Raw genomic sequence first — 17,695 nt, forward strand, 5'->3', positions numbered from 1 at the left:
GTGCTCCTGAGAAGCTCCGGGAGATATGTGCCTGGTAAACTACTTGAGGAATATCTGAGAAACTCCTGGAGGCATTCCCGAAGACCTAATGGAGAGATTCATGAAGAACTTCTGGAGGAATTCCCGAGGAACTTATGGATGAATTTCCGATGAATTCACGAGGAAGTCCTGGAGGAATTCCCAAGGGACTCCTGGAGGTATTCCCGGGAAACGTCTGGAGGAATTCCCTAAGAACTCTTCGAAAATTTTTTGAACGAACTGGAGGGATTCTTTAGGAACTCCTGGAGGACTTCCCGAGGCATTTCTGATGAATTCTCGAGGAATGCTTAAAGGAATTCCTCGGGGAGTTTGGGATAAATTTCCGATGAATAACTGCAAAAATCTCGGGGAATCCTTGGAGGAACCCCCACACGAATTCTTGGAACAATCTTAGGAGAAATCCAGCTGCTATTCAGCTATCCTGATTTGCAAGGGTACACCGGCAGAGCTACATGCGACGTTGAATAGTTAATGTGAGACGATACATGGACAAAAGATCATCTGATGAGAGCTTGTAGACCTTATAGCTTATAGAGTAGTCAGCAACAGTTAACATCGGCCGTTTCACAAGCTCACAAGCACGCCGGGCAGAGGCCTACACACGACCAATTAGTACATGTAAGAATACGATGTTAATTTTACTATGTAATAAATGTAGTTTGTGTAGTCCTTATTTTTAGTAATTATAGTAATAGTTGCCCTGGATGGACCAACCATCATTCTATATTTAATATTAAATCTACTATCGGGTCCGGGTGTTGCATTTACATTGGGGAGTCATCTTCCTTTATAAAGTACATCCACATTGTTGAATATTATTTATTCACCGGCAAGATGTTCGCATTGCTAAAACAAGACGTGTAAGTTCTTCGTCTACGTCTCCGATGTCTCATCAGTTATCATCACTCCAAACGACCTGCTCAATCCAATCCAGATAGTAAGCAACGCGATTAACAATCGTGGCTAGTTCTGGCCTTCGTCTGGTGTCAGCATTGCTGTTTACTGCTTTGCTTGCTATTCCGAGCACCGTAAATCGGCAAATGCGATGATCTACCGATTGAATAACTGCGTCATTGAACTCGATGCTTGGATCACTGTACGATCCGGGGCTGATCGTACAGAACTGACTGATCGGGAAGCTGTACACTTCTGCATTACCGGCTCCTGCAGTAACTCTGTCGCACTGCTCTTCTGTACCGATGTACTCGTACGTGGAATATAGTGTGGTCACGTTTTTGTTCTCTGCAAACAAGACAAACAATAGACAGGGATTTACAAGTGTGACAAATGTTCTCACTCACACAAGAAACCAATGAGATAGATACTTTAGACTAACAGGTTTTTTCAGTGTTTGAGTGTTGGTGATCCTTCTATTTTTAGTGAGAATGGCGCCTGCTACGTCAGATTGCAATTCAATGTGGGGAAGGGAGTGGAAGTGATGATGCAATCTTTTTCACACAGTACTGCGTCTGCGCAAGTTCATGTTTTACTTACCCTTCGAATTTCTGTACATCATGGATAGCAAAATGGCATCATCCAGATTCTCAGTTTCATCATTCGCCAAACACGCCGGTACCAGCTGGCTGGACAATTCAACAGAGGTTCTCAACTTGAGTACTGCTAGATCATGATTTGAGTCAGCAGCAGAGTTGTAGTCTGGATGGCAGATAATTTCCGAGATTTTCACTCTGTCGCCACTGTCAATTTCAACTTGTGTCGGTTGGAAGAGGTCACTGTGTAAAATAAATATTTATCATTTGTATCAGAGCGGCGTTAACTTAAATATCTCACCGTGCACATCGACAAGCTGTTAACACCCGGTTTTCCTTCACCAAGACACCTGAACAAGCGACGTTTAGCTTACCGTCTAGCAAAAAAACCTGGCAAAAATGAATTTCAGTGATCAGTGGCTTGTCAATTTAAGAAAAACTTACGATATGTGGATACTTTTTGGTAGTGAAATTTCCAGCATTTTCACAAACCCCTTTTTCTTTTCTATATATCATGCTGAAACGTTCGCATTCTGAAATTTTAAAGAAATCAATAATGATTCATAATGGAATCCAATGGGATTTTGAAATACCTTTTTCACTGATCCGTTTAGATGTCTTTTTCGGGTTAGGCTCACTTTGGGACACCACTTCATCGATCCATGCAACATACTGTTGAACATTAACAAACAGCGTATATCTTTCGGTTCCGTTACCTTTCATCTCCGATGAAGCGATCCCCACCAGTGTCCAATAGCTTTTGTCACCAACGTTATGGTAGTACAACCCTGATCCTCGATCCGCTTGGTGAGTTCTCTTGTCTTATCCAAGTATTAAAATAAAAGTATGTTACGAAAATATCAAGACTTAAAATCAGCCATCTCACCTTTTGGGTAATCTGAACAAAACATGTCTGTGGGCAGTTGTTTTCCAGCTAGCTCAGAACACTTTTTACTACCAAGAATTGATATACGATCACTTCTACGTATATCGTTGGGAACTCCGGTCTCGAATGTTTCCCATCCACTGATTTCTCCATCCGAGTTCCAAATGGCCGAGTTCTTGCTTAAACCCAGACAAATTGGTTTCACATCTTGTGTGATCCTGAATGGCCAGCTGGTGACCAGTATTCCTATGTCATGAACAGTGACAGATTTCGGATGAACATGGACTTCACTAACGTATCGAGTTTGCGCGTAAGCAGTGGGTTTCGATAGTCTTTCAAGACCAACTTTGAGTTCGAAAGTATCCTCCGGTAATGGGCTTACAGTGGTTTGATTCAGCACACAACCCGCCGTCGTAACAACATGTTTTGCGCTAATTAGTGTGCCACTGCAGGTAAACGTGAATCCATTGGTGGTGATATTCCTGTGAAAAATCGCCACGTGCCATAGTTTATCCCATTTGTAGTCAACTCCACACTCGGTTTCTGAAAGTAATTTGAGACGTTGAAGATAATATTAACCGTTTCTGTTATTTAATCTTGTAAGGTTCAGTTCAACAGTCGTGGTACGATTTTCATCTAATCCAGTGAATTTGTTTGTTTAGCGGAAAACATGATTCCCATCGATAAAATATTTAGAACAACAATAAGGGAAATTGGTAGTTATCTAAGTAAGCTTGTCAACCTTTGTGTGTGCTACTTTTAGTAACACTTAAATTGCACACTTGCGTGTAATGTCTCGAGGATGTATGGTTGTCAACAATGCAATCGTTGTATCTTTTAAAAACTTTAAGAGACAGTACTTCTTCTGTTTGGTTTATTTATCTGTTATCACATGACAAACCAACCTCTATGGATACTTTCGAACAAGTCATCGTACGCTGTACCTCAAAGGCCTTCAGCTGATTGTTAGTAGCAAGGATGGGAACACTCACTTGCAAAGAGTTACACTCACTTGATATTGACAATTGGTTGCGTCCCCGTATTCCGTATTACGATTGAAATTTGTATGGAAATTAGTATGGAAAAACGTACTTTTTTGCATTTTACTCAAAAGTTGAATTCTTTTGCATAATAACATGTAACTAATAACTTTAAAGTGTAGCCTGGAATATGCCGAAACACTTTGTCGAAGACCGCTAAGTGATCCGACGCTTGTGAAAAAAGTTATTCGCTTGGTAGCTAAGGCCAAAAATTGAGATTTTATTATTGATGTTATTCCTTTACATGTTAAATGTTAAGCAACACCCGGCAATCTGTACGTTACATCTTTCTTCACAAGTGTCGGATCACTTTGCGGCCTTCGGCAAAGTTTTTCGGCATATCCTAGGCCAACCCCTTCGCAAGAAGTGGGTTTGCGAGGTCTCCGTTAAGGAAAAGTGAGGAGTCAAGAGCGGGAAGCTGCGCATGCAGCTCCAGCGTGGGTGCTCCGATCTACTTCCGGCTAGCCTGCCGGGGGAGATAGTGGACGGAGCATCCACAATCGAGAAGGGATGCCCGCGATCGAGGTGGCTGAGCAGCAGCTTGGAAAAATCATCGACTTTGCGTCCATGAAGTTCAACATAAGTAAGGATCTGAAAACGACCCTTTTGTGACTTTGTAAGTCGATGTAGCTAGAAGTCCAAAAGGTGTGGCGGATGCGACTGCTCGTGATAAGCACTTGCAGAAGCGGGTGAAGAGCTGTCTGGTGGTGCCCGCAAGGCCAGACGAATACCCCCCCGGAGATCGACAGCTGTCCCGGAAAGCTGGGAAGGGTGGGTCTGAAAAGGCTGGCCCATCCCGGAAGGATGGGAACAAGGGGATGCGATTGTTGGTACAGCAGCCACAGAGTAGGGTGAACCAAGGGGAGGACTCCCATTGGACGAGGGTAGAGCGGAAGAAGAAGACGATACCGCAGGTAGAAGTAGCGAAGGACGCAAAGTATCAGACGTACTCGTACGGACGAGATGATCCTGGAGCTAAAGTGCGATAAGGAACCCAAGGGCACCGCCTACAAGAGTTTGGCGGAAGAGGTCCTTGACGAAGGAGTAGAGGTGAGGGCTCTCACACAAGAGGTGACTCTGATGGTCAAAGACCTAGACGTGGTTACCGGAATGGATGAGCTCGTCACGGCACTGCGGGAAAAGTGCTAGGCGCAGGTGACCGCCGCAGCCGTTTGGCTACGGATTGGGTCGGCAGGGACACAGATAGCTTTGGTTCAGCTACCTGTGGTGGACGTCAAAAAGTTCATTAAAGTAGGGAGGATAAAGGTAGGCTGGTGCGTATGTCATCTGAAGTTCCACGAGCCACCGGAAGATTGCTTTATGTGTCTGGAACCAGGAAACAAGTCATGGAACTGCAAAGGCCCTGACAGGAGCAAACTGTTCAGGAGATGCGGCGCCGAAGGTCAGAATGCAAGCACGAGTCCTCCCATTTGTCTGATCTGTACCGGGAAATCCGTGAACAACAAGCATCCAACGGGTGGTCCAAGGTGCCCGGCCTTCAAAAAAGGCGCAGATAACGCAGCTGAACCTGAACCACTGTGACGCGGCTCAGCAGCAGCAGGCCAGGCGGTTTCTGAGTGTAGGACGGATATCGCCATCATAGCGGACCCATACCGAGTACCTGCCGGCAACGGCAATTGGGTCGCGGATTGGTCCGGAAAAATGGTGGTGATATGGACGGCGGGAAAATACCCCGTTCAGGAGGGCTTCGTGGTCGCCAAAGCAAGCGAGGTCTTCTTCTTTAGCTGTTATGCGCCTTCACGGTGGCTGATCGAGCAGCTTACGCAGATGCTGGACTGTATGATGATCATGCTAACAGGGTGAAGACCGGTGGTAATAGCGGGTGACTTTAATGCCTGGGCAGTGGAATGGGGAAGCCGTTTCACGAATCAGCGGGGTCAGATCCTGCAAGAGACACTGGCCATACTAGATGTCGACTTGGCTAATGTCGGTACCAAGAGTACCTATAGTCGAAACGGAGCGGAGTCAATTATTGACGTGACCTTTTGTAGTCCTGGCCTAACAAACAGTTCGAACTGGAGAGTAGACGATAGCTACACTCACAGCGATCACCTGGCGGTTCGCTACAGTATCGACTACACCAACAGCAGGCAGCGGGTAGAGGAAGAGGCGGCCAAGGCCAAGCCCTTGCAGGTGAAAGACATCATACTTCGACGAAGGGGTATTTAAAGAGGCGCTCCACCGTGAGCGAAACCTACTCATTCTAGACGGTGATGATCGGGTAGCGGTGCTCTCGCGTGCGAACGACGGGTGGTGCTCGCCGCTGCCAAAGTCGCACTGAAGTCCGAGATAGGGACAGGCACAAAGGCCTGCTTTGAGGGTCTCTGTCAGAGTACCAATACGAACCCGTGGGGTGATGCCTACAGGATCGTTATGGCCAAGACGAGAGGTGTGATGGCTCCTACAGAGCAACCTCCAGAGATGTTGGAGGGGATCATTGGAGGACTTTTTTTCCGCGTCATGATCCTAGTCCTTGGCCTCCTTTCGTAGGACAGCCGGGGACTGGGGCTGGCGATAAGGAGAGGGTCACCGATGTGGAACTTGCGGGGATAGCTAAGTCCCTTAGCGTAGGTAAGGCTCCAGGTCCGGACGGAGTTCCGAACCTGGCCTTAAAAGTAGCTATTGCAGAGGCTCCCGAGATGTTCAGGTCTGCTATGCAGAAATGCCTGGACGAGGGAGTTTTCCTAGAAGCTTAGAAGAGGCAGAATCTGGTACTATTGCCAAAGGCGGGGAAACCACCCGGAGACCCGTCGGCATATAGACAAATATGCTTGATTGACACGGCGGGGAAGGTGCTCGAGAAGATCATCCTCAATAGAATGTTGAGGTTCACTGAGGGCGAAAATGGTCTTTCGAGCAACCAGTACGGCTTCCGGAAGGGGAGATCCACCGTAGACGCTATCTTGTCGGTTAAAAAAACCGCCGAGAAATCACTCGAGCCTAGGAGGAGGGGAGTTCGCTTCTGCGCGGTAGTGACTCTGGATGTAAGGAATGCGTTTAATAGCGCCAGCTGGTCTGCTATTGCCGATGCGCTCTTGCGTCTGGGGATACCGGAGTACTTAAACAAGATTCTCGAAAGCTACTTTTAGAATCGCGTACTAGTTTACGACACGGAGGTGGGTCGGAAGTGCTTTAACATAACCTCAGGAGTCCTGCAAGGTTCCATCCTGGGTACGGTGTTATGGAATGTCATGCACGTGTTGAGGTTAGAGTACCCAGTGCGAGTGGAGATTGTCGGATGTTCCGATGACATCACGCTCGAAGTCTACGGTGAAACGATCGAGGAGGTAAAGTTGACTACCAACCACTCGATCAAGGTTGTGGAGGCGTGGATACGGTCCAGGAAACTGGAGCTGGCTTACCACAAGACAGAGGTGACGGTTGTTAACAACCGGAAGTCGGAGCCGCAGACGGAGATCAGTGTAGGAGAGTGCACTATCCTGTCGAAGCGCTCTGTCAAACACTTGGGCGTGATGATTGACGATAAGCTTACCTTCGGTAGCCACGTCGATTATGCCTGTAAAAGAGCCTCCACAGCTATTGCGGCACTGTCCCGGATGATGTCCAATAGCTCTGCGGTGTACGCCAGTAAGCGCAAGCTTCTGGCTAGTGTCGCTACGTCCATACTTAGGTATGGCGGCCCGGCGTGAGGCACCGCGCTAAGTACTGAATGCTACCGACGGAAGCTGGTAAGTACTTACAGGTTTATGTGCCTGAGGGTTGCGATCGCGTACCGTACCGTGTCACACGACGCTCTCTGCACCATTACTGGTATGGTGCCTATCAGCATCCTTATCGGGTAGGACATGGAGTGCTTCGAAATGCGCGGCACAAGAGGCATACGCAGGACTGTCAGGATGGCCTCTATGGTCAAATGTCAGCGCGCGTGGGACAGTTTCACCAAAGGAAGGTGGACCCATAGGTTGATACCGAGGGTAGATAGTTGGATTAATAGGCGCCATGGGGAAGATACATTCCACCTGACACAGGTCCTTACAGGTCATGGTTGCTTCCGACAGTATCTACACCGTTTCGGGCATGCAGATTCTCCCGAATGCCCAGTGTGCAATGGTTTAGAGGAAACGGCGGAACACGTTTTGTTCGTGTGCCCGAGTTTTTGCACAATGCGTGAATTATTGAATCGGGCAGATTCAATGGAGTGAATTGTAGCCCACCAAAAAGTCAGAAAATATGGTACTGTTAAGGCTGTTACAGATGGCGCGGATTTTGCGTTTTTCGCGGTTTTTGCGTTTCGCGCGGATTTCGCGGAAATGGTTTTCAAATGCACTTACATCAAACATTTAGACAAGTAGCTCAACGAAACCAGAAAAAGAACGTTTTTAAATTAGTGTTATGGAATGTTGTACTTAATTAAAATCAATGTTAACAGTCCCTAGCTTGGAGTGCTAAAACTACACTGCGCTATACGCATTTGTTAAACTGAGAAGATTCTCTTCTGAATTTCTTAGTCAAACTATTGAAGTTATTTCTGTCTCAAGGCTCAAGCATCCGTCATCATTTTTCGGAAATACAAAAGCAGTTTTTTCGCTGCAAATCAAAACAATGACCACGAAAATATATTCACTGTATTCTATTCCTCATATGGAATACAGTGAATCCATTCACGTTGCAAAAATGATTGATTTGAACGAAAAAACTGCTTTCAAATGTTTGATGATGACGATGATTTCAATGACGAATGGTTCAACGTTAACCCCGAAATCAATTTTTGGCTAAAATTTTGGAAAGAATGGCAAGATTTCTGATATAGTTGTTTCTTGATGATTCTGAAATGTTTTTATGGAATTTGCAAAGAGACGTCTACCGGAAGTTTTAGAGAAACATTTTGTTGAATTTTGTAGTTAAATTTAACAGAATCTTGTAAAGAAAATCGTTGGTTTGGTAGACTGTGCGTGTCGTAAGAAATCAAAATAAAAAAGATGCAGGTAAGACGTCCTCCATTCTTAGATAATTCCATTGAAAATACTTTAAAAACTCTGGATAGAATATTATTCATTAGACATTTCTAGCGATTTTTTAAACATGCAAGAATTTCTTGATTCATTATGGATGAGTTTCAGAATGACGAAGTTGACGAAATTCCTGATTCAGTTATTACTACTTGCGAAACAATTTGTTTTTGCAATCTCCAAGGGTGTGGTGTGACCAGAAACTCTTATCATAAATGATCCAATGAATTCTTACTTTTTCAAGTATCTCTTGCTTAATTTTCAGAACATTTTATAAATATCGCCCTAAGGAATAAAATTTAGTGATGATTCAATAAAAAAAAATCACTAGTATTACTCCATTTGTTTCTGCAAAAAGTAATCCTTGATTTTCTCAAAAAGTTTTTGGAAATTCTCAAATGATCTTTTGGGATTTCAGGATTTCACCCATAAGGTTGATTATAAATTATTTTAAAAGTTTCGTCAAACTGCTGCCTTTTCTCGTAAAATAGTTGCACTGATTGATAAGCAATCGAACAATTATTGATCCAAAATTTATTATTGCAATCAAAACAACAAGCCTGTTTGCAACATGTTTAAACTTTTGTTTGAAGTAGAAGTGCTTATACAAATTCATGGATTAGTAATTATAAATCAACTTATTAATTGATCAATTGATTTTCTCTTAAAAATTTTGGCTTTTAATAAGTTTGAGTCATCAAAGCCATATGTTTTGTACTGGCGCGGATTTGATGACCTCGGCGCGGATTTCAAATGGCTTGGCGCGGATTTTGCGATTTTCAAATCGATACTTTTGTAACAGCCCTCTGTTTATAATCCAAGTAGACAATTCGACACTGATTTTTCATTTGGGCCTAACTGACATTTTCGAGTTCTCTTCACCGATCCTCTCTTTGTGTTATCACGGAACGTGTATTGAGTTATCCAAAGATTTTTTCGTTGAAATGCGAAGAAGACGACTACATGTTGCTATAGAATAATGATTTTGTTTGTTTTGATCAAGTTATTAGTGAAAGAAAGAGTCGACGAAGAGAAATCGATCAAGTCAGTTAGGCCTTTATGAAAAATCAATGTCGAATTGTGGTGAACACACTTTTTTTATCACTTACCTTTAGGCTGTACATTCCAGATTAAGTCTTCAATCCAGTCCAAATGATAGGATATTCGGGCATATGCATCCACCATAGGAAGGTCACTGTTCCTGGTAAAATATTTATCCGAACTTCTGGCTTTAACACCGACTACGGTGAACATACAGGATCGCCTATTGCTCGATTGCAGTGCATCTCCAGTGGATGCACGTGTCCCATACGAAGCACGTCTCAACGGATCGGTATTGATGACGCATATTGCGCTATCATTGTTGGTCTCTTCTACCATCCAGTACTCGAACATGGAATTGCACTTTCCAGTTGTTGTAATCCTGTTCTCGTCCGATTCGTATAACACTATCAGATCTGAAAATGGTTATATTGATGAGTAGTGAAGAATTTGAGTTTTTAGATTCGAATTTCAATTCACCTTGCCCTTCGTGAACAAACGTGCTCTGCAAAAGAATATCGTAGAGGTTTTCCGTCCAGTCGTTGGCCAAACAGGCAGGAATCAGACTGCTAGAGAGCGTGACAGCTCGGGACAATTTGAGAATCGCCAAGTCGTAGTGGGTTTTCTTGTCGATGAACTTCGGATGGCAGAACATTTCCGCCACTTCCACTTCGCCGTATGCTTCGATTCGTACTTTCACCGGTCGGTATTGCGCTGGACTGGAATAACGTTGCTTTTGAATGAAACAATAATGTATCATTCCTATTCATAATCTTACCGAACGCAATTGCAAGTTGTAATGACATAGTTTTCTTCAACTAAGACACCATTGCACAGCAAGTTTCCGTCAAGTTGGAGAATCATCACCTAATATGAAACATAGAATATTAAAAAAATTATATAAATGTTTGCAGCTGCATTTTGTGCTGAATTCAATAGTTTTAGAATCTTTCAAATGCTCTCAAGACTATCTTTCAGTCGTAAATATCAGTTAATTTGAACTTTTACTAGCACTCCAATTGTAAATTTTGCATTATTTTGAAATGATTCGAGTTTTGAAAAAATAGGGACATTTTGAAGAAAAATTCTCACATTATGCGGGTGTCTATTGTTCAGACAATCGCCATTTCTTCGCTTCTTCGATAAACTCCGAAATCTGTCGCATTCTAAAAAATATGATAAACAATTCGTTAGTCATTCTCTCAACATCTCAATATATGCTCAATATACCGCTTTCACTGATCCGCTTCTGCGTCCTGTCCCTTTGTGGTTCACTTTCAGCAAGAACTTCCTTTACCCACGTCAGATACTGTTGAACGTTAACGAACACGGTGTACTTGTACGGGTCCACATTGTGCTTCAATTCGTTCAGCTTTCCAAACGAAACGATACCTCTGAGAACCCAACGGTCGCCATCACTGACGTACAAGCCACCGCCACTGTCTCCCGGTCCCGGGCTGGTTCCTGTGGAGTACGGTAAATTGAGCAATAGGCCGGCTCAAGCTATAATTAGTCTGCTACTTTTTTTTTTTTATTCTTAATCTCTTAACCTAATTTACAGCTCTTTTGTCCACTAGGACACTACGTGAGCGATTCCAATTGGACGCTGCACTTACGCTTTGTACATCGCCTAAATGTATTCTATTCTAATTCTGCTGCTTGTATCGAACTAGTGTCTTTGTGCTGCTTCTATTTCTCTACCCTGTCCACGGTAGAATGATGAGCACGATGATGCTGTGGGCTGCTGTTCCTTTTCCAGTCCAATTGGGGGTCGTCCATTATGAGTTGCGGTTCGCCGATATCCAAATTCCGGGTCCATTAGAGCTATATGCTCCGAAGAGGGTCAGGTGTCAGCTGCTCTCGGGGGGAAGAGCAACTGACGAAAAATTGCAAGTGTCGAGGCTGGGATCGAACCCATGACCATCCGCTTATGAAGCGAACGTGTGGACCACTGCGCCACGTGCCCCGACAAGTCTGCTACTTGTAGTTGTCAAAAAAAAATCCATACGTTTACTCTACTATTGCTTTTCTTGATGTTTGAAGGTTTTCAGCAGGCTACCTTACCGGGGCCGCGCTGCCTACATCGAACTTCTTAACCCATATCCGCCCAGCGTCCTATAAATAGGACAGTCTTTTGGATGTGAATATCTCCAGAATTATGCAAAATTTTAGAATACTTTCTTCAGAGAAGATGTTCTCCAAGCCCATACCTTGCTCATTGTGGACAATATAGTATGTGACTGGTTCAATAGGTGGCGTAAACGATGCTGCAAAGAATGTATATTGTCACGATCTGTGAGCATCATTTCCAATGCGAAAAAAAAGTTTTTTCCTTGGAATCTTGACAATGGTTAATAATTTACAGTTCATTTCTTCGGCAGAGTTGGTAATCAATACATACAATACTCGATGTATGTATGATTGTATGTTTATATGCTTGTATGTTTATATGTTTGTATGTTTGTCTTTTTGTATGTTTTTATGTATGTATGTATGTATATATCGCATCCTTAATGCTAGAACCAGGTAACTCATTTTGGAAAGTGCGGGTAAAAATGGTTGGTAAAACTTATCTTGCTATAAAACAAACTCTTCGTTGGTCTTAAAAGATGAACTAATATGTGTTTTTGTTGTTTCAATCGACAAACTTTTGTTTGTTGTGGTATACGTTCAGATATAAACAAATTCCACGCGATTTCGCAAAACCAATTACCTAGTTCTAGCATTAAGGGGACGATATGTATGCCGGAACATAGGCATAACTCTGAAATGCGTCATGAAATTTCAATCAAATTTGGTATACACATTCCTTGGGATGTGGAGGTGGTAGCAAGGATATTTAAATTCAAGATGGCGGCTTAGGTTCCAAGATGGCGGTCAAAACTCCAGAATATATGCTTTTTAACGACAATGCTGCTTCGGATACTATGTAATATGGGCAGTGTGTGGATTTTTATCACGAACCACTGAATGGTCCATGCTCAGCAAGTGATACATTCGCGAATGTAACATTTCATGAACCAACATGATCGGGAACGCTCCCCGAAATGCTGTTCATTCTCTTGCCCGGTTCAATACGAGAGCGCAATCAAGAGAGAAGATGCTCGATGACGCTAATGAAAGCGATGCATTCGGTAAGAATATTTTATTGCCATAATTCTTTTTTTATTGTGACTACACAACCTGCAACGTCGGGAATACAGTTAATTTAAATAGTAGTTCACGTTTTTAAAGCAAAAACGCATTAAATACTAATGAAAATAACGATTATTCACAGTTGCCCCCAGCCAACGATGAGAGATCATCGGTAAGTGTTACACTTAGCGATGCCCGCTTATCGCCGCAGCTTGTTTATATCGGAGTATCCTCTTTGTGTTCCTTCGTGAACCATGCGACTCGACGAGAGAACATACACCGCTTGGTAATTGAAACAGAACCAACAGAAGGGAAGAAAAACTGCCGAGTGGTTCACTGATCACTTTTTCGTCCAAACACTGAATATGGGTATCTATCGATCGGGCTTCACAAGTAGAACTCAAAAATCAATATTCGACGCCATTTTGAAATCTTTGATGGCGGACCATATCCAATATGGCGGCCATGGAATGACAGTTTGATCTATTATACCATGCAATATGGGTATCTATCGATCGGGCATGATGAGTAGAAGTAAAAAATCGATATTTTACGCCATTTTGAAATCCAAGATGGCAGCCACGGAATAGTAGTTTGATCTATAATACCATGCAATATAGGTATCGTTCGATCGGGCATGATGAGAAGAAGTAAAAAATCGATATTTGATGCCATTTTGAAATCCAAGATGGTGGACCATGTCCAAGATAAGGCCACGGAATGGTTTTTTGATCTATAATACCATGCAATATGGATATCGATCGGGCTTCATGAGTAGAAGTCAAAATCGATATTTGACCCTATTTCGAAATCAAAGATGGCGGACCATATCCAAGATAGCGGAATGGTAGTTTGAGGTATGATACTATGCAATACGGGTATCTATCGATCGGGCTTCATGAGTAGAAATCAAGAAACGATATTTGACTCTGTTTAGAAATCCAAGATGGCGGCCCATATTCAAGATGGCGGCCACAGAATGAGAGTTTGAGTTATGAAACTATGCAATATGGGTATCTATCGATCGGGCTTATGAGTAGAACTCAAAAATGAATATCCGATGCCATTTTGAAACCCAAGATGGCGGACCATACCCAAGTTAGTGGCCACGGAATGGATGTTTGAGCTATAATACCATGCAATATGCGTATCTAAAGGGTAGATGGTAGGGTAGCAGGTAGGATAAAAAGTGGAGCAGACGGTCAGGTAGAGGGTTAGGGTGAATGATAGAGTAGAGAGAGTGGAGTAGAAGATTAGGGTAGCAGATAGGGTAGACGGTAGGGAGAAGGGTATAATAGAGAGTAGGTTTGAGGGTAGGAAAAATATTAGAGTAGAGAGTAGGGTAGACGGTACGATTAAGCACAATATAGACTAGAGGGTACGGTAAAGGATAGGGCAGTGGTTATAGAGAGGATAGTTTAGAGGGTAGGGCAGATGGTAGGGTTGAAGGTTATGATAGAGCGAAGAATAAAGGGTTGGAAAAGAGGGCAAAGAAGACAGTAAGGTAGAGGCTAGAGAATAGGGTGAAGAATTGAGATGAGATTAGATGGGGCTGAGGTTCTTTTTTGAGATACCTTCAGGAATTCTTTCCAGGATTTCTTCAGGTATTCCTTTCGAGAATCTTCTCAGGTTTATTCCCGAAATTCCTTCAGATATTGCTTTCGAGATTGCTGTATGGGTTGCTCCGGAGTTTTCTTCAGGGATTTTTGCAGGCGTTGTTTTGGAAAATCCTGAAAGGATTCTGTTAGTTATTCTTTTCTGCATTCTTTCAAAGATTTGTGCTAGAATTCCTTCAAAGATTCCTTCCATGATTCCTACTGTTATTCTTTAAGGGATTCCTCCCGAAAAAAAAATATGAAAAAAAAATATGTTTCTTCCGAGATTGTTTTCAGGCAATCCAAGATCATAGAGACATCTTCTATGGTTTTTGTAGGAATGCGTGCTCAGCTTCTGGCCAGCATTCCTGTCATGATTTCTCTAAGGATTCCATCAAGTATTCTTTACGAGATTCCTTCAGGAATAACTTCAGGGATTTCTGCCAGAATTGCTTTAGAAAATCCTGAAAGGATTCTTTCAGAAATTTTACCCAGCATTCTTTTACGGATTTCTTCTGGAATTACTTCACAGATTTACTATACTTTATACTTTCAAAGTGTTCGAAACATATTCAGAAAATCCTAATAGAATTCTTTCTATGAGCCGAGATTCTCGCTCGGGATTTATACAGTAATTCCTCCGGGATTTCTTCTGCGATTATTTCAGAGATTCCTACCAAGCTTTCAGTTGAGATTTCCTCAGAACTCTACCAGATATGACTCTTACAATTCCTTCTGTATATCCTCCCGGGATTCATTCGGGGATTTCACATTATCTTTTCGATGTAACTTTGATAGTGCCCAGAATAAACCATAAAATTCACATATTGTTCACGAATAAACAATCATGGAGTAGTACAAACATAAATGGAGAAGCCGTGTAGAGTATATCTGGTTGAAATTTAATATCAAAACATGGAATGATGATAGACCTGGGCGTGTTAGTAGAATACCTGTAAATACGAGACACCGAAGACGACTATATGGTTGAGGTCGAAAGGGTCGAAATATGTATCTGTCAAAGGAGACAAATTAAATGGAACAGTATTTAACACGTTTTTTCTTTTTTAATTATAAAAAACTTCTGAAAAGTTTACGTATGGTGAGTACGTAAAGAGAGTTTGTGGGGTGCTGAAGGAAAAACTCAATTACTTTATTAGAAATAATTATCTGTTTAAAATCTAACTTCTAAAGTATTTTAACGTTTGCTTATGCCACACATAGTGAGCTCTCTTTATTTGATTTGTTAAAAAAAAAATGAAAAATGTTGAACACTGCAGTCGAAACTACATGAAATTACAAGAACCATGCATTGCATACTTTTAGGCGTTTCTCGGGTTATATTTCTGCCCCAATTTATAAGTCCTTTTTATATACTTTTTGAGTAATTATCATCTCTCTCACTTGTTTAGAGCTGCATTTTATCTATACGGATCAGAATATAACGATAGCGTAGAAGTTGTGCTGAAGTAGAACTCGAGAAAATTATCAGATATTGAGGACCTACAATGAAGATTTTTTTTGGAACTACACCATAGACTTTCATTTTTTTTCATCAAATCATGCTTATTCCAATGAAACTTGACCTTTGATAACAAATTTATTTGAAGATTAAAATTGTGACACACCTTGGGCGTTAACGGGTTAAACTATTTCAAAAATCAAAAAAATGAAAATGCCACATTGGGGTGAAATTGAACATCGGTTAAAATAGAAAATTGCTCCTCCACTAAATATTGATCTGCTAATCACAAATAACGCATACGAACTTTTTTAACTTATGAATTCGGCGGGGAAATGACAAATTTTAATTTTAAAATTGATCATTAAACGCCTGAAGTGTGCAATTTCCTTTAAAATAAACGAGTTCATTCGCAATAAATCACTTTTTTTTACTTAAACTGAAACTTGTACAATTCTTTCACATCCAGAATAGCTATATCACATCAGAATCAAGCCTCCACGAAAGAATTCCAGAAAATTTACAGGATCTCCTAGTGGCAATCGATTGTTTGGTACCAATGGTTTCGGATAAGTGAGAATCACATTGAAAAATCCATATAAAAAGTAATAGAAGACTATCCTCTTCGAAAAAATGAATTTTCACAATCATCTATGGATATGGACATCTACATATGAACTAGTTGAGATAAAAAAAATATGATCATAATGACGTGCTGGAATTGCTAATATGGAATAACAAATTAGTCCGCGAATGATCAATTTCACCCCAGTTTACGGTACCTGGGGAACGGAATGCTGAGAGTTGAGCATTGATTAATAATCAGTCAGAATTTCAGTATTATAGAGCGTTATGTTCCTCAGATGTACACTCCCGTTCAAAAGTTTGGGGTCACCCCCTCAAAAACATGTCATTTTTTTAGGCCCATATCTCCGCCAATTTGCGTCCGATTTCAAAACCCTAGGTTTCATTCAAAAGATAATAAGTCAAAGAAACTTTGAACATGATTTTAAAAAAACTTTTTCAAAAAAATTTGTATGTAAACTTAACCCAAAGTTGCCAAATTTTCTGAAAAATGAATATAAACTTACGGCAGTGTCGCTGGAAGTTGGGTCGACCCTCCGCGCGTCAGTCCTTCATTTTTCATTAATTAGTTAACACTAGTTAACACTAAATACCGGTAATTGCACTAAGAATTTCATCACTCGTTAGATCACGGCTGCGTCGCAAATAGCACTGCATTAGCAATCAGCTTCTTAACCGAACGACTATTGCAAACCAAGCAGTGGCGTAGTCGTAAAACAACCCTGGGGTGGTTAATGAACAAACCGGTTTAACGAAAACATTTCTAAAGAATCGTCTTTAATTTACGCTTCCACATTCTTAGCTAGATTTTTTGTATGAAATTTCTCAAGTATCATTTCTTAAGTATAAACATGGAGTGATACTTCTTTAGAAGATTTTTGAGAACAAACAATAACAAACAATAAAATACTTGAGTTAAGGAAACCATTTCTTCAGAATGGCTGAACAGTAATCAGCGTATAGAACTTCATTATTGAGGGGGTTGACGCGTTGAGAGAGGTTACTCTGCCACTGACGGGGACTAACGAAAGTTGATTGTCTCGATCGGCGCTGCGGTTAAGGCTTCGTTTTGCGGTTGTTATTTTGTACGTTATTCAGATCGATTCCGTAATCGAAATGCAAATCTTTGCAATGATAATTGTAATGCACATTAATTTTTTCTCTCATCAGGCGTACGCTTCTGACTTGAGAAATTCGGACGTCATGTATTATAGAACTATTTGACAAAGTTCTTTTTCACTTACCTGGCTGTCATATGACTCACTGTAACTCAGTTAGGAAGTTTTTTACTACTGTGCACTAAGGGCCAGAATCGCAATCCAGCGGAACTAAATTAATTACTCCAAAACGAAGCATTTCTGACACATGGTGTCTTCGACAAAGTTGTTTGACATCAGCAGGGGCATCTATTGCTAAGAACGTAGTAGTTCG

The 17,695-nt window shown here is 41.7% G+C and overlaps 1 protein-coding gene across 1 annotated transcript in view; it reads right to left on the reverse strand.

The window, feature by feature from the left end:
* Window positions 1–859: 859 nt before the first annotated feature.
* Window positions 860–17,695, reverse strand: part of LOC109422657 (serine protease 53) — a 28,763-nt gene continuing 11,927 nt past the window's right edge. The window contains exons 2-12 of the mRNA XM_062857573.1: window positions 10,718–10,984; window positions 10,580–10,653; window positions 10,266–10,354; window positions 9,968–10,206; window positions 9,556–9,903; window positions 2,416–2,958; window positions 2,123–2,350; window positions 1,974–2,062; window positions 1,831–1,919; window positions 1,534–1,772; window positions 860–1,281 (exon numbers count right to left, since the gene is read on the reverse strand). Coding sequence (XP_062713557.1) covers window positions 932–1,281; window positions 1,534–1,772; window positions 1,831–1,919; window positions 1,974–2,062; window positions 2,123–2,350; window positions 2,416–2,958; window positions 9,556–9,903; window positions 9,968–10,206; window positions 10,266–10,354; window positions 10,580–10,653; window positions 10,718–10,984 — 2,555 coding nt within the window. The 3' untranslated portion in view covers window positions 860–931. The remainder of the gene's footprint in view (window positions 1,282–1,533; window positions 1,773–1,830; window positions 1,920–1,973; window positions 2,063–2,122; window positions 2,351–2,415; window positions 2,959–9,555; window positions 9,904–9,967; window positions 10,207–10,265; window positions 10,355–10,579; window positions 10,654–10,717; window positions 10,985–17,695) is intronic.

This window comes from Aedes albopictus, chromosome 3 (assembly GCF_035046485.1).
Source record: "Aedes albopictus strain Foshan chromosome 3, AalbF5, whole genome shotgun sequence".
NCBI lineage: Eukaryota > Metazoa > Arthropoda > Insecta > Diptera > Culicidae > Aedes > Aedes albopictus.